The sequence below is a fragment of the Elephantulus edwardii genome, unplaced genomic scaffold (genome assembly GCF_000299155.1).
Source record: "Elephantulus edwardii isolate Elephantulus edwardi_28Jun2011 unplaced genomic scaffold, EleEdw1.0 scaffold00050, whole genome shotgun sequence".
NCBI classification, from domain to species: Eukaryota; Metazoa; Chordata; class Mammalia; order Macroscelidea; family Macroscelididae; genus Elephantulus; species Elephantulus edwardii.
The window spans coordinates 12,463,562-12,487,820 of record NW_006399800.1 but is presented as its reverse complement, the minus strand read 5'-3'; the positions used below and the strand labels follow the sequence as shown (position 1 = coordinate 12,487,820).

Here is a 24,259-nt window from a genome sequence, read left to right as displayed (position 1 = left end):
CTTTTTCCCAGTCAGTGGCTTCCCTTTTTACCCAGTTGGAGAAGTTTTTGGATGTGAGAAAAGATTCTTTTTTTGCTGTTGTTTTCCAATATTATATCTGATTTCCACTGTGCATACACATATGCACAATGTATATGAATATGGGCTTTATAATACATATAATTTTATTACCTGCTTTCTTGTCAGCATTTTCCTTGTCTTCTCACTCAAACTCACTGCTGTCAAATTGGTTCCAATTCAGCACCCCACCCCACCCCCGATCAGGTTGTAAGGCCGTAAATCCTAACAGGAGGAGATTGATCATCTTTCTCCTGAGAAGCCAGTTATTGGGTTAGCAGCACAACTCGTTATGGATTATACTTCTGAGGTCACTTATCTTCTATTCTTGTTAACATACTTGCATGAGATGGAAAATCATAAAACACTCAGTACTTTTTGGACATTTTAGATTTAGGGTTTTTTTTGTTTGTTTGGGTTTTTTTTTTGTGGGGGGGTGGGAGTACTGGTGGCCTTGTGGTAAGGAGTTGTCCTGCCAACCTAAAAGCGTCTGGTTTGAATTCACAGCTGAACCAAGAGAAAATGATGGGTAATTTCCTCCTGTGGATTTACAGCCTCTGAACCTCCACTAGAGGGTCAGCTATGAGTCGGTACCAATCTGATGGCACATAAAAACAATAACAGCATTATTTTTCAATCCCTGGACATTGGGTAAGGAGGTTATATTGCCAACCCAAAGGCTGGCAGTTTGAATCCCCCAGCATCTCTGAGAGAGGAAAATCTTCTTCTGTGCAATTTACAGCCTCTGAAAATCTGTTCTAAGGTTAACTACAAATCAGTTCTGACGGAAGGCAATGAATGAATGGATGAATGAACAAAGAAAGCACTTCACTGTTCTTTTTTTAAATTTTTTTATTATTATTAATTTTAATGAAAATTTACAGAGACTTTAGATTTTCATTCATTCATTGTTATACTTTTCTCCCTGCCCACCCCGCCACCCCCAGTACACTCTTCTCTTTGAAAAGTAAAAGAAAAATTACTTCATTGTTTTAAAATCCCTTCCCCCAGGTCCACTCCATTATGCAGCCTTCATTCTGGACTCCTGTCATGACAACAATAACTAATGACATTCTTCTAATAGTACCTTTGGGTGGGTGAGTGGGGGAAAGGGCATTGTCTTATATAGCTTGTCTTTGGAAAATTCATTTGCTGTTAGTTTCCCTGAACAATTTTAATAGCTTCTCTGTTCCTTATAGACCAGAAGGGCTTTCTCAGAGCAGCAACAAAGAATGACGCATCACCAGGGAATATATACCTCAAGTAAAGACAATGAAGAGTCTTTGAAGATGCAAGCTATTAGAAATGGTGCCCACTGCTCTAATCTGAGAGAGAAAAAAAATTAAATTTGCTTGTATTAATTAGCAGGTTTTAATGTCTTAAACAAGATTTTAAAACCATGGGGATTTGACTCAATAAGTCCCTAGGCTTTCTAAGACCTGACCAAAGGAGGATAAACAAGTACCTCCAAAGACCTGAAATCACAGACAAGTAAAAACGTCATTAGGTTTCAAGGTCTTTAACAGATCCCCTCAGGCCATCAAGCAGTTCTGTGAGTATTTTAATGACCATCCCCCAGGCATACTACCTCTTCCATATAACTGACACATTTGACAGAAGTTTAAGGAAATCACTTTACAAACTTTACAGCTTAGCTGAAGTAAAAGACAAATTAAAAGTAAAAGACTGATTAAAAAATCTGTTTATATAAACTTTATGAGCTTTGTAAGTAAATCAGTATAAAATAAAAAAATACCTTAACAATCTGTTTAAATAAAGACATTGTTACAATTGTCTAAAATACATGTATATATCTAATCATCTTACTTGGCTCCATAATCAACACCTTTGGTATCAGCAGTCAGGAGATGTCAGTCAGCAGTCAGCGGATCAGGAGATGTATTGCACTGGGCAAGTCAGAAAGGGACCTCTCCAAATTACTGAGGAGCAATGACATCAGTTTGAAGACTACAGTGTGCCTGATTCAGATTATAGTCTTGTTAATCACTTATGCATCTGAGAACTGAACAATGAATAAGGATGACAGGGGAAGAGTTAATGCTTTTGAGTGGTGCTTTTGGAGAAGAGCACTGAATATCCCTTGGATGGCCAAACAAACAAACAAACAAACAAAGTATTTTTGGGGAAAAGTGTAGCTAGGCTGCACTTTGGAGGCTAGGATGATGAAAATTTTTCTTTCCAATTTTTGGGGATGTTGCTAGGAGAGGCTTGGAAAGGTGGGGGGTCAATGAAAGAGAGAAAGACATTCAAGCAGCTAGACTGACACAGTAACTACTCAGTGAGCTTAAGTGTGTTGAAGATGTGAGGATGGCACAGGATAGGATAGGGTTCAGATCTACTGTTTACAGGGTTACTATGAGTCGTACTCAATGGCACCTATCAACAATAACCACCATGTGTGTAGGAGCTCTGGTGGCCTAGTGGTAAGGAGATGTGTTACCAATCCAAAGGCATATAGTTCAAATCCACTAGCTGCTCTGCAGAAGACAGGCAATCGCCTCCCATACAATTTATAGCCTCATTGGAGGGTTAGCTGTGAGTCTGTTCTGAATCACTACCAACAACAACGTTTGTGTGAGGAGACAACTTCAGTCTTCTTTATTGCTGTAAAATACAACTGTTAAAGGAAAAGAATTAGAAACAATCTTCTTGTTGTGTATCAAGTTGTGATAGTGGCCCCATGTAACAAAGAACAGGATTTTCTAACTGTAATTTTTTTCCCCTTCTAATTTTATTGATGTGCATACAATAATTCATTTACATTGTGTTTCATGCATGTTGATTGTGCTTTATGCAGTTTTTCATTTGCATGTGTTTCGATCACTTACACTGCATTTTATACAATCATTCATACATATTGTATTTTATTTCATTAATTCCAGTTGGTCTATGCCTATTACCACCCTTTCTTTTCAAGTACCTATTGGGTCTTTCCTATTTTGTCACCCCACCATCTGGCTACTAATCTCTCCTTCTCTTTCCCCACTTTTGAACATTTATATGCATCTTGCTTAGTTATCCATCTATTTTTACAATAATAGTCTTATGTAGTATTTGTCCTTATAAGACTGAGTTATTTCATTCAGCATAATGTTCTCTACATCCTCCCAGGTTATGTAGTATTTTATTTTTTTTATGTAGTATTTTATGATACAGCTGTTCCTTAGAGCTGAATAGTAGTACTTCATTGTATGAATGTATTACAATCTCTCAATCCACTTGTTTGTTGATGGGCGTTTGGGCTTTTTCCATTTTCATGCTATTGTGAATAATGCTGCTATGAACATAGGTGTGTGTATCTCCATTTGTATATCAGTTAAAATTTCATTAGGGTATAGTTATAATTTCATTAGGGTATATAGGCTTAGCAGTGCAATAACTGTATCATAGGAGATCTCCATGTTCAGCTTTTTTAAGAAATGCCAAACTGCTTCCAAAACTCATGTACCCTTTTACAATCCCACCAAGAGCATATAAGAGTTCCAATCTCTCGCCATCCTTTCCAACATTTATTGCTTGCTGTCATGTTGAACTTGGCTGCTGCTATTGGCGAGAGAAGGTATTTCATTGTGGTTTTGATTTGCCTCTGATCACTAGTGATGTTGAACATTTCTTCATGTGTCTGTCTGGCCATCCCAATGTCTTCTTTTGTGAAGAGTCTTTTCATGTCTCCTGCCCATTTTGTTACTGGCTTATCAGTCTTCTTCTTCTTTTTTTTTTTTTTGTAGTATCTTGTAAACTCTCATTATGAGAAGCTGTCTAAAATGTAATTGCCAGATGTTTTATCAGTGAATAGACTTTATTTCCCCCTATTGGAAAAAGTTTTTGATGCACAAGGGATTTGACTTTTAGATCATTACATTTGTTGACTTCATCCTCTCCCAGTAGTGCATTTCTGGCTATATTTGCAAGCCCATTTATGCCATAGTCTAGGGTTCCTAATTTTTTTTGCATTTTGTCTTTTATAATCCTTATGGCTTGGTGTTTTACCCCTAGGACTCTGATTCATACTAAGTTGATTTTTGTCTGGGGTCAAATATGGATCTTCTTTCAGTTTTCTCCATCTAGTTGTAATCTTACGGATGGCCCAGTTCTTCTCCTGTGGAGCTGCTGGGTGGGTCCAAATTGCCAGTCTTCCAATTAACAGCACAGTGATTAATTATTGAATCACCAGGGCTTTGACAAGACATGTTGTTGTTGTTGTTGTTGTTATGTGCCGTCGAGTCGCCTGCGACTCATAGCGACCCTATGTACAACAGCCATACCAATTAATTTGTTTTCATTGGAGAAATTAGACAGCTTGCCCTCTGTTGTCAAAGAGATGGGCTTTATCTGAGACAGTGTCCCCTTGAGCCTGTGGGGAACATGTTTCTTCAGTTTCTCAGGATAGACTCTGGATGGCAGTGTTGTTTTCATTTCCATATTGGCCATTTATACAGGGTTCTTTATTTCAGGAGACTCAAAGATTAATTTCTTTCAATGAACAATTTTTAATGTCTCCATCCTTTACCAGTTCCACAGCATAGAGCAAGTCACATAAGTTCTCTGAGCCTCCATTTCATTTTCTACCTAAGAAGGATTCTGGGCCAGACTTGGAAGATAGTTGCAAGGCTTAGAGATGCTAATGAGTAATTACAACACCTAATGACTTAAGAAGGGACCTCCGCTGGCCTAGTACGGTAGGGAACTGTGTTGTCAAATCAAGGCATGTGGTTTGAATCCATCAGTGGTTTCATGAGAAAAAGATGGGCAATGACAAATCCTCCTGTGAAATTTACAGCCTCCAAAAAGCTGCTGGAGGGTAAACTATGAGTTGGCTCTGATTTCAACAATACCTAAGGACATCAACAACAATAAGGAAAATTCATTGAGAAGGGAGCTCTGGAGGCCCAGACCACTGAGAGTTGAAATACTAACCCAAAAGCACTGTCTCTCCGGTGGTTCAAATCCACCAGTGGTTCTGCACAAAAGAGATGAACAATCCCCTTTTCTGCAAATTACAGCCTCCTGAAAACTAGCTGGATAGTAATGTTTCACTTGTTTCTGATTCCCTGTCAATAAGTTTTGAGTTTTGAATGAATGCATTAAGTATCAGTCTTCTAAATTGAAAGTCCAGTGGTTCAAATCTATCAGGTGCTCCAAGGGTGAAAGATGGGCAATATCTTCTATAAAAGGTTACAGCCTTGGAAACCATTGAATGGAATCATTATGAGTTGGAATTGACTCTATACCAGTGCTTATTATTAATTGAAAGCCCGCTGTGAATAGGCACTATGGAGGAATTTACATGCGACATCACGTTAAATACTTTCAGTGACCTCATAATGCAGATAAAGTTATTACTAGCTACATCCATCCTATCTTTAAAGATAAGAAATCTGAAGCTTAAAATCAATCATAAAAAACCAATACTACATTGCATAGCAAATCACTATGAACCTGAGATTAATCTAAGATATTATACAAATGAAGTGTCTATTAAATTGTCTGACCTTAAACCTGTCTCACCTGAAATTATAAAGTTTGAACTTCTATTCAATATTGTACTGGAAATGTTTGCTAGGGCAATACAGTAAGAAAAGGAAATAAAGGCATCCAGATCAACGAAGAGATGGTTAACCTACCACTATATGCAGACTATATGATACTGTACACAGAAAACACCAAGGATTCAACAAAAAAACCTGTTGGAGCTAGTAGACCAATTTAGCAAAGTGGCAGGATATAAGATCAATATCCAAAAATCAGTGGAACCCTCTAGAGTAACAAAGAGAACTCAGAACAGGGATCCAAGGAAGCAATGCCATTTACAATAGCCAACCACAAATGGAGATACTTGAGAATGAACCTAACTAGAGACACAAAAGACCTACACAAAGAAAACTACAGAACATTTGTGCAAGACACAATATAAGACCTAAATAAATGGAAAACTGTGCCCTGTTCATGGATAGGAAGACTGATAATGTGAAAATGACAATCTTACCAAAACCAATCTACATGTTCAACACAATCCAAATCCAGGTACCAAATTAATTTTTAAAGGAGATTGAAAGGAAAATTGTCAAGTTTATTTGGAGAGAAGAGAGACCCTGAATAAGCAAAGCACTTGTGAAAAACAAAAAAGGAAGTGAGAGGTATAATGCTCCCTGATCTCAATACCTACTACACAGTGGAACTACTACAAAACAGCATGGTATTGGATCAGTGACAGGCACACAGACCAAAGGAACAGAAACGGACACAGCTCTCTATGGTCAACTGATATTCGACAAGAAAATAAACCTATCAAATGGGGAAATGACAAAATCTTCAACAAATGGTGCTGGCAAAACTGGACTGTTACCTACAGAAAGCTGAATACACAAAAATCAACCAAGGTGAATCAGAGACTTAGGAATAACATCCCAAACCATAAAGTTCATCAGAGACAAACTGGGATCAAGCTTAGACTACCTAGTCTATGGTATAAAGAGACTGATAAATCCAGCCAAAAATGCAGAATTTGGAGAGGATAAAATTGATAAATCGCACCTCCTAGAGTTAATTCCTGTGTGCATCAAAAAATTTTCCAGCAGAATGAAAAGAAGACCTACTGACTGGGAAAAAACATTTGGCAATACCATTTCAGACAAGGGTCTCATATCAAAAGTTTACAGAACCCTGCAGGGCCTCCACCAGAAAAAGACTGATGACACAATTACAAAATGGGCAAAAGACATGGAAATAATTTCAAATTTTTTAAAATTTAAATTTTATGACTCAACGGCACTTAACAACAATAATGGAAGTGTATAAAGAACTTGGATTTCCATTCATTCGTTTTTGCACATTTTCCCCCTTCACAGAGGAAAATACTTGGAATGCAACAGACATATGAAGAAATGCTCAAGATTACTGGCAGTAAGAGAGATGTGAATCAAAACCAAAATAAAAATCTCACCCCAGTAGCAATGGCACATTTCTTAAATAAGATGAACACAGAAATTCCATATGACCCAGCTATTCCACTGCTTGGAATACACCCGGAGAAAATGAGAGCTGAGATAGAAATAGAGATTTGTACACCAGTGTTCATAGCAGTATTATTCACCACAAGAACTGGGAAACAGCCCAAATGTCCAACCACAAGCAAATCAATTGAGATATTATGGTACATGATGGAATTCACACAATGGAATACTATGTGGCATGCAGCAGTAATGATTTTGAAAATCACTATCATGGAAGGAACTAAAGATCATTAGTGAACTAACTCAGTCCCATAAGGACAGATACCATATAAGACCATTAATGTAGAAATAGAAAGATAACTTGTAAAATGTGTATGAGGATCCAAGCAGGGGAGAGTAGGAGCAGAGGGGTAAGGATGAGTAGGGTGGTCACCATAGGGCTGGAAAATCTGATAGGAAGAGAAAGGTAATGGAGTAAAGGAAATGGAAAAAATACACTGTGAAAAACAATATATATCAACTTTAAGTAAACAAGTATAAAGTAAAAAAATATTTTAAAAATATGGTTACAATAGTACATTGACATAGAACTTCCATAATTTCAAGCTAGATTTAGAAGAGATCATGGTACCAGGGATAACATTGCTGATTTAAATAGATCCTGGTTGAAAGTAAAGAATACCAGGAGAATGTCTATTTGTGCTTTATTGACTATGCAAATGTTTTTTACTTCATGGATCATAACAAATCATGGCTAACACTGAGGAGAACATGAATCCCTTAACACTTACCTGTGCTCATGTGAAAACTTTATCGAGACCAAGACCCTGCTATGTGAACACAGCAAGTGAATATTGTTGGTGTTGTTATGTGCCGATGAGTCTCTTGTGACTCACAGCGACTCTACATACAACAGACCAATACCCTGCTCTATCCTATGCTAATTAAATTGTCTCTGGCACACCTACTCCCATTATGCCAGTTACTGAATCAATCCATCTCATTGAGGGTCTTCCTCTCTTGTGCTGTTCCTCTACCCTCCAAAGCATCATGTCCCTCTCCAAGGACTGGTCCCTTCCTGCAACATGCCCAAAGTATGTCAGATGGAGCTTCAGAATCCTTGCCTCCGAGCAGCAGCCTGATTTCACCTACTCTAGGATGAACCTGTTTGTTTTCCTCCTTGTCCGTGGTATAGTCAATAATCTTCTCTAGCACCACAGCTCAAAGGCATCAATTCTCCTATCATCTTTAGTCATTGTCCAACTTTCTGATTCATAGCAAGTAATTGCAAAGAACATGGCCTGAATCAGGTACACCTTAGTCTCCAGACTGACATCATTGCTCTCCAGTACTTTCGAGAGGTCTCTGACAGCAGATTTTCGTAAGGCAGTTCATCTTTTAATTTCCTGGCTGCTGGTACCAAGAGTGTTGGTTGTAAAGCCAAGCAAGCTGAAGCTTTTAACAATCTTAATCTCTTCATTATCTATCAGGATGCTGCCAATCGGCCCAGTGGTGAGAAGGGACAATCAACTTGACCCTACTCAATGCAGGTACACCCATTTTTCCTTACTCAACGCAGGTACACCCACTATTCCTTACTCAACGCAGGTACACCCACTTTTCCCAGAAGCCTGCGGGTAAAGGGCTGAGATCTTTTAAGAATGTTGAGGCAAACCACAGTGTGGGAAGAGGGGAAAACCAATTTTACCCCACACAACACACGAGCCTGTGGGTAAAGGCCTGAGACCTTTCAGAAGGGAATACTACATGGTTTAAAATTAAGAAAGGCATGTATCAGGGTTATATCCTTTCAACAAGACTATTCAATCTGTATGCTGATTAAATTATTTGAGAAGTTAGACTCTATGAAGAAGGATGTGGTATCAGGATTGGAGGAAACGTCATCAATAACTTTTGGTATGCAGATGATACAGCTTTACTTGCTGAAAACAAGAACTTTGAAATACTTGCTGCAGAAGATCAAAGAATACAAAATTCGATATAGATTGCATCTCAGCATCAAGACAACAAAAATTCTCACCACTGGACTGAATGATGAGATCATAATAGATGGAGAAAAGGTTGAAACTGTCAACAACTTTATGTTACTTGGATCCACAATCACTACACTCAGTTCCTCTAATTTACTGAGGTTAGCCAGCCAGCCTCTGAGCCTTTGCCCTAACGTACTCTTCTGGCGTAGCACACTCTTACCAGTAGTCAAGAGATCAGGAGACACATTGCACTGAGAAAGTCTCCAGTCAGGCATCTCTCTAAATTACTGCAGCGTAATGATGTTAGTTTGAGGACTAAGGTGTACTTGATTCAGCCCATCATCTTTTCAATAATTTTCTATGGTATTGAGAGCTGGACAGTGAACAAGGATGGCAGAAGAATTGATGCCTTTGAGCTGTGGTGTTGGAAGACAGTGCTGAATAATATATCCCATGGACTGCCAAAAGAAAAAAAATACAGATCTTGGAGACAGTACAGTCAGAATTTTTAGAGGCAGGGATGGAGGACGTCCATCTCTCATACTCTGAGCATGTTGCTAGAAAAGGCTATTCCTTGGAGAAGGACATCATGCTTGGAAAGGTGGGAGAACAGAAAAGGAGAGGAAGACCCTCAACCAGGTAATGTGATTGCAGCAATGGGCTCGAGTGTTTCAGTGATTTTGAGGTTGGTACAGGATAGGACAGGGTTCAAATTCGTTATCTATAGGATCACTATGTGTCGTACTCGACTCAAAGGCACCTAATAACAACAACAACATCAAAACCAAAAAATTGTTTGGTGCATAGTTGTTGTTGTTGTTGTTAGGTGCCGTCAGGTCTAGAGCATCTCATAATGACCCTATGAACAAATGATCTGAACCTTGTTCTATCCTCTACCATTCTCAAACTTCCTAACACACAAGAGCTCATTGCAGCAGTCACCGTATCAATACACCTGGCTGATCAATACACCTTTGCCAGCCCTCTCCCCTTCTCAGCATCTTGTCCCTCTTCAAGGGACAGCACCTCCTAGCAACATGTCCAAAGTATGTGAGATGAACCCTCATTATTCTTGCCTCCAAAGAGGACTCCAGCTGCACCCTCTCAAAGACATATCTGTTTGTCCTCTTGGAGGTCCATGAGTTCAAATGCATCAATTATTTTTCTGTCATCCCTATTTATTGCCCAACTCTCAGATGTATAACAAATAATAAAAAAGACTATGGCATGAATCAGATGTACCTTAGTCCTCAAAATGACATCATTACTCCCCAATAATTTGTATAGGTTCCTAACTGCAGGCTTTCCTAGTGCAGTAGGCCTCCTTATTTTCTGACTGCTGTTACCAAGGGTATTAATTACGAATTCAAGTGAGATGAAGCTGTTGGAAGTTTCAGTCTCCTCTCCATCCAACATGATGCTGCCTATCAGTCCAGTGGTAAGAATCTTTGTTTCCTGACATCGAGATGCAACCTATACTGAAGGCTGCATTCCTTGATCTTCTGCAACAAGTGCTTAAAGTTATCTTCATGTTCAGCAAGTAAAGTTGCGTCATCTGCATAACAGAGATTATTAACGAGTCTTCCTCCAATCCTGGCACCACAAATTTCCTCATAGAGTCCAGCTTCTCAGATAATTATAGGAGAGAGAATGCAACCCTGATGCACTCCCTTCCCAATTCAAACCATGCAGTGCTCCCCTGCTCCATTTGCACAAAAGCCTCCTGACCCAGGCACAGGTTCCACATGAGCACAATCAAGTTCTCTGAGATTCTCATTCTTCTCAATGTCAGCCACAACTTGTCATGATCCACACAGTCAAATGCCTTTGCATAGTCAATAAAGCACAAATAGACATTCTTCTGGTATTCTTTACTTTCAATCAGGATTCATCTGAGATCAGCAATAATATCCATGGTACCTCTTCTATCCCACTTGAACTTCTGACAATTCCCTATGTACTATTCTAGCCATTTTTGAATGATCTTCAGCAGTATTTTGCTTGCATGTGATATTAATGATAGAAGATAAAGAAAAAGGATAGTTACAGTACTCTAGTGGTAGAGCCCAGATTGGAAGTCATTTGAAATGAAGAAAAACAATAACAAACATCATTCAACAATTGGAACATGGAATGTACATAGCTTGAATGATGGAAAACTGGAAATTGTTAAAAATGAAACAGAACACATGAATATCAATATACTAGGCATTAGTGAGATAAGATGGGCCAGCTTTGGCCACTCTGAATTAGATAATCATATGATATACTATACATGGAACGAAAAACAGAGGCAGAATGGTGTTGCATTCATAGTCAAAAGGTCAATTTCAAGTTCTATCCTGAAACACAATGTTGAGGATAATAACCATAAGCATACAGGGAAGAGCTGTTAACAGGCCTATTATTCAAATATACACTCCTACATCTAGAGCCAAAGAGGAAGAAGTTGAGAATTTTTATCACATCCTGCAGTCCAAAATTGACTGAACATGCAATCAAAATGCATTAATGATAATTGGTGACTGGAATGCAAAAGTAGGAAACAGTGAAGAAGGAAAGTTGTTGTTGTTATGTGACGTTGAGTCGCTTGCGACTCACAGCGACTCTATGTACAAGAGCCCTAAACCCTGCTGTATCCTGTGTCAACCTCAACATCTCTGACACACTTACTCTCACCTCCCCAATCACAGACTCGATCCATCTCAACAAGGGTCTTCCTCTCCTGTGCTGAGATGTTGGAAAATATGGTCTAGGTGACAGAAATAAGACTAGAAATAGAATGATTGAGTTTTGAATTTACAATAATTTATTAATTTCAAATACCTTTTTAAAAATACACAAACGATGACTTTACACATGGATTTCACCTGATGGGCTGCATAGGAATCAGACTGACTACATTTGTGGAAGAAATCATTGGAGAAGTTCAATATTAGTGGTCAAAACTAGGCCAGAGGCAGACTTTGGGTCAGATCTTCAATTACTCATATGCAAGTTCAAATTGAGGCTGAAGAAAAATCAAGCAAGTCCAAAGGAACCAAGATATGATCTTGAATCAATTCTATCTGAATTTCATGATCATCTTAAGAATAGGTTGATGCATTGAACATGCATGGTGCATTTTAAATACTCATAATTTTAGACATTTTTATTCTTATTATTGCTGTAAATAATGGGTTACAGCATGTAATTAGTGCCCAGAAAATGTTAAAATATTCATTTAAAGTAGGTTTTTAAATGTTAAAAATAAATTATTGCATAGTTGTTTAGGTACGTAACTTCACGTTGCTATGAATCCTTAACTAAATCATACATCGTACTTCCAGATATATCCCTAAAAGAGCATTAACATAGTTCATGACTCATTAATTTATTCATTCTTAATATCACTCATTCAGCCAATATACATAAAGCATGCTTTTAAAACTTGAGTATTACACTCTGACTGCAGGGTAAAGAATGAAATGCAAGGAGTTAGAAAATGAACCAGAGAGGCAGGTTACTTTAGTAATAGAGATCAGACATGGTAACATGGATAAGAGAGATGGCAAAAAAAAACAAAAACAAAAAACCACACAAAAAATAACAAACCCACAAAAAACAAACAAACAAACCCATATCACCACCACAAAGGAAGTGGACAGAGATCCTGGATATACATCTGATGCTCCTCATTCTCAGATTATATATTTGGTACTTTACTTATTTGCTAAAATTAATTATCAACCCACAATCAATGCATGCACCACGTTTGTGGTCATTCAACACAAGAGAAGAGCAGTGAACATTTGAATCACCCAAAGCACATGCTCTTGGCTGAAGTCAAACACGGTAATGATCTCCCTTCCTGTTGCACATACATTGTTTAACTCAGACGAAGTGTTCTTTTCACAGTCCATTTAGTGCCATGATTTTTGTTTGCATTTTGTTGGTGATTTAACTGATTAAAATGGTCCTAGAATGTCATGCTGAAATGCTGCCTATTGTTTCTCAGCACAAGAAGGCTGTGATGTGTTTTATGTAGAAAATAAGTGCATTAGATGAACTTTGGTCAGGCATGATTTAAACTGCTGTTGGCTATAACAGTTCAATGTTAACCATAATGGTACAATATTCAATGGTAATGGATCAAACGTATATATTAAAGAATTTAAATAGAAACACACACAAAACAAGATTATATATTAGTGTATTGATAACAATATCATGAACACAGGCTGGTAGGAAGCCAATTATCTACTTCTTATAGATGGCAATGGTTCAGTACATATTAATCGATTGTTCACGATAATTTTAAAGAACATAACTTTATAGTTCCTTTATTCTTCCAAATAATCCAGCAGAATAAGCACAATAATTATTCCCATTTTGCATTTAAAGAAACTGAGATAGAGAGGCTAAGCAATTTATTTGGTGTCATATAGGTCTAAGTGACAGAACCAGGATTCACAGTCAGTAAGTAATCTGACTCTGAAATCTTAATCACCATGATAAACTGGCTAGAAGCTTCACATCTGTTAGCACTTCCTTAGTTCATGACATGTTTAATGATTCATCTCCTCTCAGTTACTTCTTTTCCCAAGGGCATAGGGTTATAAGAAGACTGAACAAGAATTGTTTCTATTAAGCGTTTTCTGCATTTGGGACAACTTAACAAACTATTAGAGGTGGGCAGTAACTCTTTTTAAATTATTCCTTTTAGAAAACCAATAAATATATGATGTTGTTGTTGTTGAAATGACTCCTAATTGACCCTCCAGCAGGTTCTCATAGACAGTAAATTGCACTGGAGGAGACTCCCTATCCTTCTCCTGTGGAGCAACTGGTGGACTCAAACTGCATGCCTTTGGACTGCAGTCTTACCATTAGGCCATCAGAGTTCCCAAACATATCACACATTAAGATATTTTTGACAGCAAATAGTAGCTTTCTCCCATATGAGTATTTCCTCTATACACACATTTTAGATATGCTGTTTGTTGTTGACTGCTGTTGAGTCGAGTATGACTCATAGTGACCCTATGAACAAAGGCCTGAAGCCTTTCTATAACTATCGTCATTTATCAAAGTTCATAGAGTTGCCAGAGGCATGTTGTTTAGGAAGTGGATGCAGGTTTAGTCTAATAAACACCCTCACTGTCACTGAGTCTGAACTGAGTCATAGCTGACCCTCCAACAGGTTTTCAGGAAGCTATAAATCACATGTAAAGAGATTGCCCATCTTTCTCCTGTGAAGCACGGCTGGTAGATTCAAACCACCAAAAAAGCACTACCTTGTAAATTGTACATCATAATTCTATTGGGAAAGTCTGATGTCAGGGACATCTCCAGAGTTGTTGTTGTTGTATGTGCCATCGAGTCATTTGCAACTCATAGTGACCCTATGTACAAGAGCCCCAAATGCTGTTCTATCCTGTGCCAATCTCGCTGTCTCAAACACATTCATTCCCATCACTCCACTCACAGAATTGATCCATCCCATCGAGGGTCTTCCTCTCCTGCACCTCCCTCCACTCTGCAAAATATGATGTCCCTCTCCAAGGACCAGTCCCTCCTTGCAACATGCCTAAAGTATGTCAGACTAAGCTTCAGAATCTTTGACTCCAGGGAACATTCTGGCTTCACCCTTTCCAGGACAAATCTGTTTGTTCTCCTAGCAGTCCATGGTATGTTCAACACTCTTCTCCAGCACCACAACTCAAAGGCATCAATTCTCCTTCTATCATCCCTATTCACTGTCCAACTCTTTGATGCATAGCACGTAATTGCAAAGACTATAGGCTGGATCAGGCGCACCTTAGTCTCCAGCCTGACATCGTTGCACTTCAGTACTCTTGAGAGGTCCCTCACAGCTGACTTTCCCAATGCAATTCGTCTCCTGATTTCCTTGTTGCTGTTACCAAGAGTGTTGACTGTGGAGCCAAGCAAATGAAAACTGTTAGCTATCTCAATCTCTTCACCATCCATATTGATGGTGCCAATTGGCCCAGTGGTGAGAATCTTTGTTTTCTTGATATTGAGCTTCAATCCATATTGAAAACTGCAGTCCTTCACCTTCTGCAGCAAGCGCTTCAGGTCCTAGCAAGTCAGTCTCCAGAGTACTGAACAGCAAAGATATCAGTCTGAAGATTAAGGTGCACCTGATCCAGGCCATAATCTTCACAATTATCATCATAGTAACCATCAATGATGATATGCATCAGAAAGCTGGACAATAACTAGAGATGATAGAAGGAGAATAGATGCCTTTGAGCTGTGGTGCTGGAGAAGAGTATTGAATATACCATGGACCACCAGGAGAACAAACAGGTACATCCTGGAGAGGATAAAGCCAGGCTGCTCCTTGGATGCAAGGATTCTGAGACTCCATCTGACATATTTTGGGCATGTTGCAAGGAGGGGCCAGTCCTTACAGAGGGCCATTATGCTTGGGAGTGTGGAGGGACAGCACAAGAGAGGAAGACTCTCAATGAGATGTATTGACTTGGTGACTGGGGTAACAGGGGTAGGTGTGTCGGAGACAATAAGGTGGGCTTAGGATAGAGCAGGGTTCAGAGCTATTGTACATAGGGTCACTATGAGTCACAGGCAACTTGAAGGCACGTAACAACAACAACAACATATACCCTTAAAAGGCCATTAACACAGTGTATGACTCATTCATTAATTGATTCTTAATATCATTTATTCAACTAATATGAATTGAACAGCTGTGATCACGTATATGTCAGAACTGCTCTAAGTGCTGGGGTGTAGAAGTGGAAAGAATAAACAAAATTTTCAAGTCTTTAATGCAATTTTTATTTTACTGGAGGAGGTATGTAAATAAGTAATCAAGAAAGTACATAATACAATGTTAGTCAATAATGAGTGGTATGAAAGAATAAAGGCAGTACAACTTCCTATGAATTCTGGCACCATTCAACTGCAGGAATATATCACAGTTTACATAACTGTTTAAATACATGTGTATGAGTGTGCATCCTCATATATTCATAGGAAAAATAATCTATATTCTTGAAGGAAAAAGTAGAAAAGACAGCTTAGCACAAAGAATCCCACTAATTTCTTCATTTAATAGATGTTTACTGAGTGTTCATTTGTGTAATGCAACTGCTAGAGATCATGCTTTATAATACTTTTTTAAAAGCATAAGGAGCAAAAGACAATGTACACAAATTTCGTAAGTAAACCAGTATAAAATAAAAATTTAATTTTTTTTAAAAAAAGGATAAGGAGCTATCTAAGATGCAGCTATTAGCCTTTTCCTGTAGAGTGAAAAAAAACCCCAAACACCTCAAAGAAGCAATTAATTCAAATTACTAACGGACCGCACACACCATTTCCTATTCAATCAATACAGAGGGCAGAACTTGATGAGTCCTCCCACTACTACTCACATACTTTGTGTGTTAACATACTGTGGCTATATTGCCAAAAGGAGCCAGTCACTGGAAAAAAAGACTTTTTCTGGGAAAGGCAGAAAGTTAGCGAAAGAGACAAAGACCCTGAAATAGATGGGTTAACACAGTGACTGCATCAAAGGGCTTGAGCAAGGCGGAGATTGTGAGAATGGTACAGGATAAGGCAAGGTTCCAATCTCCTGAGACTACAGCCCTAAAACATCTTTCTAATCTGGATCTGAGAGCACACATCTTAGTCATTCTCAGAGGCCACCTTTCAGAGTAACAACAGGCAGTCCCATAAAATAACAATAAACTAATACTCAAGAGGAACGTGTTCCTTAGGACAATGATTCAAGAACAAAAGGACAACATTGGACCAAAAGCAAAGAAAAGAAAGCAGAAATGGGTAGAAAATACAGATGGAAGGAAGCAAATCCCACAGCAGAAATGGGGAGAAAGTGGACACATTGTAGGGGATGCAATCAACGTCATGGAACACTTCAGCACAAATTGGTGAATAGGAAACTAATTTGCTCTGCAAAATTTCATCTCAAGCACAATAAAAATGTTAAAAATGAAAGAAACAAAAGTGTGGGAAAAGGAAAAATTTCAGGATATGAAATTTTAGTGAAACCACACAAATTAGGGAAAAATAAAGTAGAAAAGCAAAATCAACACACATAAACAGTTTATGATGTTGTTCAATGATGGGAGAGGAGGAAAATATCAGGTAACAGATGTTGTTGTTGTTATGTGTCGAGTCACCTGCGACTCATAGTGACCCTATGTACAATTGCCCTAAACACTGCTCTATCCTGTGCCAACCTCTCCATCTCCGACACACTCATTCCCACCATCCCAATCACAGAATCGATCCATCTCATCGAGGGTCTTCCTCTCCTGTGCTATCCCTCTACTCTCCCAAACATGATGTCCCTCTCCAAGGACCAGTCCCTCCTTGCAACATGCCCAAAATATGTCAGACGAAGCTTCAGAATCCTTGACTCCAGGGAACATTCTGGCTTCACCCTCTCCAGGACAAACCTGTTTGTTTTCCTGGCAGTCCATAGTATATTCAACACTCTTCTCCATCACCACAACTCAAAGGCATCAATTCTCTTTCTATCAACCCTATTGTACACATTTACAAAAGGTGCAAATATAAAAAAAATATAAGCCATGATTATTTCTGAGTCGTGAAATTTTTATTCTTTCCTGTTTATCTCTTATCCTTATTTTTATAAAACAAACATCATTTTAGTAATCATAAACATGTTATTTCATAAATGAAATATTTGCACATATTATGCCAGGAGGATATACAGACCTACATATCTGAGTTGAAGCTAAAATGTAATTCATTAAGGTTGTCAGACCAAGGGAAAATGCAAGCATCTTTATCATTTTGATTACTCAATAATAATGCTCCAAATTAATCCACTGCCAGGAGCACTGTTCAGGCTGCTTGGATGTGTGATAGGGCACATTACATAATTATCCATGCTAATGAGCACATACATATAACAAATGATGGACAATTAACATGGAACCTTACTTATTGCCTCTAGATCTACTTAGCAGAGAAATAGAGAGAAGGAGCCTGGAGAGGTATATTTAAGAAAAGCAACAAATTCCCCAAGTATAAATAGAAAATGAAATCCTTTTTTCTCTGTACTTTTGTCCCAATTACCCTTTATAAGGCCTTTTCTCTTTTTCATTTTTTATTATGCTAAATTTAAAACACTGAAAAATAGGTATATGTACACACTTAAAATAATAAGCCCATGTTGTCATTACCTAATTTCAACAGTTACCAATATTTGTAAAGGACTTTTATTCCAACTACGTGCCATGGAACAATAAGAAATAATATTTATGAACAAAAAAATTCTTTGTTGAAAAAAAGATTAGCATGAAACAAAAATGAAATAGTTTTTAAAACCTCATTTCATAGAACTGACCTAAACTTTGAAGAAGTGGCAAATTTTTCTAAGGCCTGATAACATGGTTATGACTCGCAGGTCACTAATCTCTAATGGCCACAGTCCCCCAAGTGCATATTAACCGAGTAATTCATTGCTGATGAGTCAGAACTGACTCAGAGTTGACCCTCCAACAGGTTTGCAGAAGTGAGAAATGAGGAGGCATATTTCCCATCTTTCTCCCACAAAGCAGCTGGTAAGAGCTGAACCATTTGCCTGTGCATTGGCAGCACAACTCCCTCAATGGAAGAATCAAAGGAAAGAAAGAAATAAGGCAGGAACTACGATGTTATAGGCCAGGATGGGCAAGAGTGACCGCTTAGCAGATAAGGCTAAAAGGATGTTTCTAAGACAAGACAGCAGCAGGCAGGGAGGGCCACCTTCATTTCACGAGTCTCAGAGCAGAGCCAGGGGGCTGCTAGCAAGCTGTCACCTGGTTGTACCTACCCAAACTGTTGTCACTGCTTGTGGGCCAGGAGGCGATTCTATCCCTCAGCTTCTTCTTTTTGTAGGAGTTGTCTGACTTCACAGAAAGCTCTCTCTCCTCCTTCCTAATTTCTCGAACGAGCTGCATGCGGCACCTTGTAAAGTCCTGAAAGGAAATCTTCCCATTTCCATCTGCGCCCAGCTGGGTCATGATCTCAGCCACAGACTCTTCCATATTCAACTGGCGACAGACCATTAGCAGGTCATTTCTACAGAAGGAGTTGAACAGAAGAAAACTTGTCAGGAGAGGTGTTTACACTAGAGAAAATTATTAAAAAAAAAAGAAAGAAAAAAAACCCTCACCACCCTCAATAGTGTATTTCTTAACTATACATAAGCACAGTACACTTATTACTGGTTTTCCCATTGCAGCTAGGAAAGTGGTTAAGTATTCAAAACTCTGTTCCATCTGGGTTATTCTAAACAAGAACTTCATTATTATGTGTGGGAGAATGAAGCAACTTTTAATCCTTTGTTCTTTTCTCTTCCTGTCTCCACACCCTCCCCACTGGTATGGTTTGTGTGTGTGTGATTTTCTTTTTTTCCTTTTGTAATTGACAGAGCACCTGTAGAGTGCAGCACAGTAATCTCACGTAAGATAAAGTTACAGGACACAGAGAAGACATTGTTTCTACTCTTGGCAGGCTTTAAAATCTAGTCAACTTATAAAAAAGAACAACAAAGATTTAAACAAGCTCAATTTTCAGCCTTCTGAACCAATCAGCTTGCTTTAGTACTTCTCTGAAATGCTTTTGATCTCAAATTTCATGATTCAGTGTGCATACTTATTTCTGCTCCACCCCTCTGCCCCAAAGTCTATGTATTTTCCATCTTCTCACCTGACAATGAGTAAACCCACGGCGCCACAGGAGAAGAATGGGCCAACGTCTCCTCCCATGTGATTTACAACCTCCAAAAAACCTCTGGAGAGTCAGCTATGAGTCAGTGCCAACACTCTGGTGGCTTATCAAAGACTATGCATCTCCTGAAGTTCAAATCTTATCAGTTAAAAAAAAAAATCTATCTGCAGGAAAAGATGTGCAGTCTCCTCCCATTAAGATTTACAGACTCTTAAACGCAAAGGAAGATTACTATGAGTCAGAATCGACTTGAAGGCAGTGAGTAAAGATGAGTGAATGACAGGTTGGAAGTTTCATTCCAGTCAGGAGCTTATCAGAAGACAGAAATGGAGCTGTACTTCTGAAACATCAGTCACTGAAAACTTTACAGAACACAATTCTATCCTGACACACAGGCTTGGAACAGACTCGATGGTAACTGGTAACTGATATGACTCAGAGCAGGAATAAAAATCCCAAATGCATTCTGAGACTAGCCACGTAAATGTGTAAAGTGGGTAGTTCTAGGACAGAAGGCTTGAGGACTCTGCTTGGATTGAGAAATATGAAGTCTATTCAGCCTATAGGCTGTCAAATTAAAAAACGAAAAAGGATATAATAACAATGAAAACCAAAAGGAGACAGCAAGAAGACTGCAGCTATGCAGGCCAGAAACAAGTAGTTGAAAGCCATCTGTATGACTCCTGGTACGCTTTAGTCTTTTTTCTATACAAGCTCCTTTGCAAAACATTTTGTTCAAGGAACTCTGGTGGCCTAGTGCGTAGGGAATTCCCTTCCCAATACAAAAACAGGCTGCTCTAATCCACCAGGTAATCAGAGAGAAAAAGATGGTCAATCACCTCCTGCATGAGTCGATGGCACATAAAACCATTTTGGTTTTTATAGAGATTTTTAGGAAATAATCTTAAAAATTAGCCTTACTGAAAGTGAAGAGATTTTCTAAATTGCATTTGAAGCCACAAAATAAGATGTTAACATCAGAAATCTCTGGTGGTAAAAATACAGTGTTTTCATTTTCTTGTTTTTGTCTCTGCATTATTTCTTGCCTTAGTACAATGCAGTTTGCTACTCTTACAAATGGCTGTCAGGTTTTAGGTTTTAAAGATGAGAACAATAATGGTGGCTATCTCAGAGGATTGCTCTGAAGAGAAATGAGATGTAGGCAAAGCTCTTAACATAGTTTCGGGCACATATTAAGTACACAATAAATAGTAGCCATTATTATGACTATTTTCTAATTACTTAGCATAGCTCTTTCTCAGTGCCCTAGTTTCAGTAAGCCTTTAGAATTAAGCAGGGGCTGCTTAGGGGAAAGGAATGCTTACTGAACTTGCTAAGCAGAATAGTCTGTCTGCACAAGCCCACCCCTTGCCTGGCCTCTGGGGCACTAGGCCCCACTGTACACCGTGCTGAGCAATTCACCTCTGTCCAGACTTGAGACAACCCACACTTCAAAACCACTTCCAGTAAAGGACCAGTTTCCTAGAAATGCTAGCTTAGAGAAGAGTGTGTAACATGGTTTTTAAGATGTGGGCTTTATAGGTTGGTATTGAAGAAAGAAAGTTAATTTTACTCTGCTAAATTAAGTCAGATAGTAATCTTGCATTTAGGAAATGCTAGTCTGAAAGGTTTCTTAGGGCCCGAGTTTTAGGGGTGCTACCGGTTGTTATCAGACCAGTAAGCTGAGTCTCTAATATTTTGAATTACGTTTTGCACTCTTCTTCCACTCCATCCAGGATCTTTTATTGCGATCCTGTTCGGAGCAGATGGCAGTGGTAGCTCGGTACTGCCTAGTTCTTCCGATCTCAGGCTAGTGGATACTGTGCCTTGTGTGGTTCATCTCTGGAGTATTATTTCTTGAGTCCTGAATTTACTTCACTGCTCCCTACTCCAAACAGGGAGATAACCAACAGCTATGTCCTAGACCACTGCTCAAAGGCATTTACAACTCCAGTCTCTACTTATCAAAATAAGACCTAGAACACTATTTATGGATGATGTTATGCCAACTGACCTATGAGAAAATGGTCCTAAAATCTCCAGCCCAACTGGCTCAGTCCAAAATGTGTTTGGTCATGAATAAAAAAAGTTATCATCACTTTGCTCCCAGTTTGTTCTGTTATATACCTGAACATATTTACAGCACATACAAAGATATATGTAGAAATATCTTCTATCAAACATTTTATATATATATATATACACATACACACACAGGCACATACATACTTGTGGGTGTATCTAGACATTTCTTTTAAGTGGAATAATACAGTATTTGTCCTCTAGTGTCTAACTTATTTTGCTTAGGGGGTTCTGGTGGTATTGCCTGTTGGGAGCTGTGCTAAGAATCCAAAAGCGGCAATTCTCTACGAGTTTGAAATGACCAGTGCTCTTTGAGAGAAAGATGATGGGCAATCTTTTCCTGTGTGATTTACAGTCTCCGAAAACTGACTAGATTATCACTTATGAGCTGGCTCTGACTCAACAGCAATGAGTTTGGTTTTATTTCACTCAGCATAATGTTTTCAAAGGTCATACATGTTGTAGCATGTATCACAACTTCATTTCTAGCTATGGCTAGGTATTATTTCCTTTGTATGGACAGATCACATGTCATTTACCCATTCACTTGTTGATGAATACCTGGGTTCTTTCCATCTTTGGCTACTAAGAATAGTTCTGTAATGGACATTGGTGGGAAAGTAGGTTTCCAGTCCTTGTTTTTGGTATACATCTTAGAGTGAAATTGATAAGGTGGTTCAATTCCACCGGCATCTCTGAAGGAGGATGGTGGGCAATCTCCTCCCTTGTAATTACAGACTGAGAAACACTGCTGGAGAGTCAGCTATGAATCAGTTCTGATTTCAACTCAAGGTGTGAATGAGTAAGAATATTTCTATGTGTAGCTTTTCTAGAAACGCTCGCATTGCTTTCCACATTGATAGCCACATTTTACATTCATATTAGTAGCAAGGGATAAGAATTCCAATTTTGCCACATCCTGCTTCACATTTTCTATTTTTCTGTTTTTTGTTACTGTGCTATTGAAGGGAACTCTGGTGGCTTAGTGGTAAGAAACTGTGCCGCAATCCCAAAGGCAAATAGTTCAAATCCACCAGCTGCTCCATGGGAAAAGGATGGACAATCCCCTCCTGTGTGATTAACTGCCTCTGAAAACCACTGGAGGGTCAGCTACTGGTCAGTTCTGACCAGATGGTACTCAGCAACTCAGCATGTGCTGTTGAATAGGTCCCAACTCACAGCTGATTCTCCAGCAAGATTTCAGAGGCTCTCAATTGCAAAGGAGGAGATGATCATCTTTGTCCTGTAGAGCAGGTGGTGGATTCAAACTGCCTGCCTTTGGATTGGCGGCATAACTCCTGCCGAAAACTCCTCTAAAAGTCCTCAGAGTCACCAAGTCAATTTTGACTTATGGTAACTTTCCATTGGGCTCTGAGGCTGTAACTCTTAACAGGAGGACACTGCATCATCTTTCTCCCATGGAGCAGCTGGTGGGTTCAATTTGAGGGATATCATTACTGCTGTTACATGGCTGAAAGCAGAGAACACCAGAAGAATGTCTATTTATGTTTTATTGATCATGCAAAGGCATTTGACTATGGGGATCATTGAGAAGAATGGGAATTCCAGAACATTTAATTGTGTCCAAGCAAAACCTTTATTTAGACCAAGAAGTTGTCTGAAAAGAGCAAGGGAACACTGCATGGTTTAAAATTAAGAAAGGACTGTGTTAAGGCTATATTCTCTCTCCATACCTTTTCAATCTATATGCTGAGTAAGTCATTCAAGAGGCTGGATTTCATGAAGAAGAGTGTGGCATCAGGATTGGAGGAAGATTCATCAGCCACCTGCAATATGCAGGTGACACCACCTTGTTTGCTAAAAGCAAAGGAACTTGAAATGCTTGCTTCAGGAGATCAGATTACAATCTTTACTATGGGTTACATCTCAATATCAAGAATACAAAAATCCTCACCACTGGACCGATAAACAATATCAAGATAGATTAAGAAAAGATTGAAGTTGTCAATGATTTAATCTTGCGTGGATCCAGAGTCAACAGCACTGTTAACAGTAGTCAAGGAAACAAAATACATATTGCAGGACAATGCAGTCATTTCAATTAGCAAATAGGAACAAGATATGTATAACTGTTCAAAAGCAAACAGAGATAAAAAGTGGGGAAGAAGGGTAAGGAAATCACTAGGACAGCAGAGACTAATAGGCCTGTGTAAATGAACAGAGCAGATGCAATCGGGACTTGATAAGATGTGGTGATAAAGTTCCTAGGACACTAGTAATTGATTACATAAAACACAATAGTTAAATAATGTATACGTAAGATTAAAGACTACTATCATCCAGATATGTGCACCAAGAACCAGAGCCAAAGAAGAAGAAATAGATGATTTCTACCAACTCTTACAGGCAGAGATAGATCGACCATGCAATCAAGATGCATTGATAATAATGGGC

The 24,259-nt window shown here is 38.7% G+C and overlaps 1 protein-coding gene across 1 annotated transcript in view; it reads right to left on the bottom strand.

Moving 5' to 3' along the window:
• MCC (mutated in colorectal cancers) overlaps positions 1-24,259 on the bottom strand; it is a 635,122-nt gene that overhangs the window by 491,086 nt on the left and 119,777 nt on the right. The window contains exon 2 of the mRNA XM_006886681.1: positions 18,864-19,111. Within this exon, the coding sequence (XP_006886743.1) occupies positions 18,864-19,111 (248 nt within the window). The remainder of the gene's footprint in view (positions 1-18,863; positions 19,112-24,259) is intronic.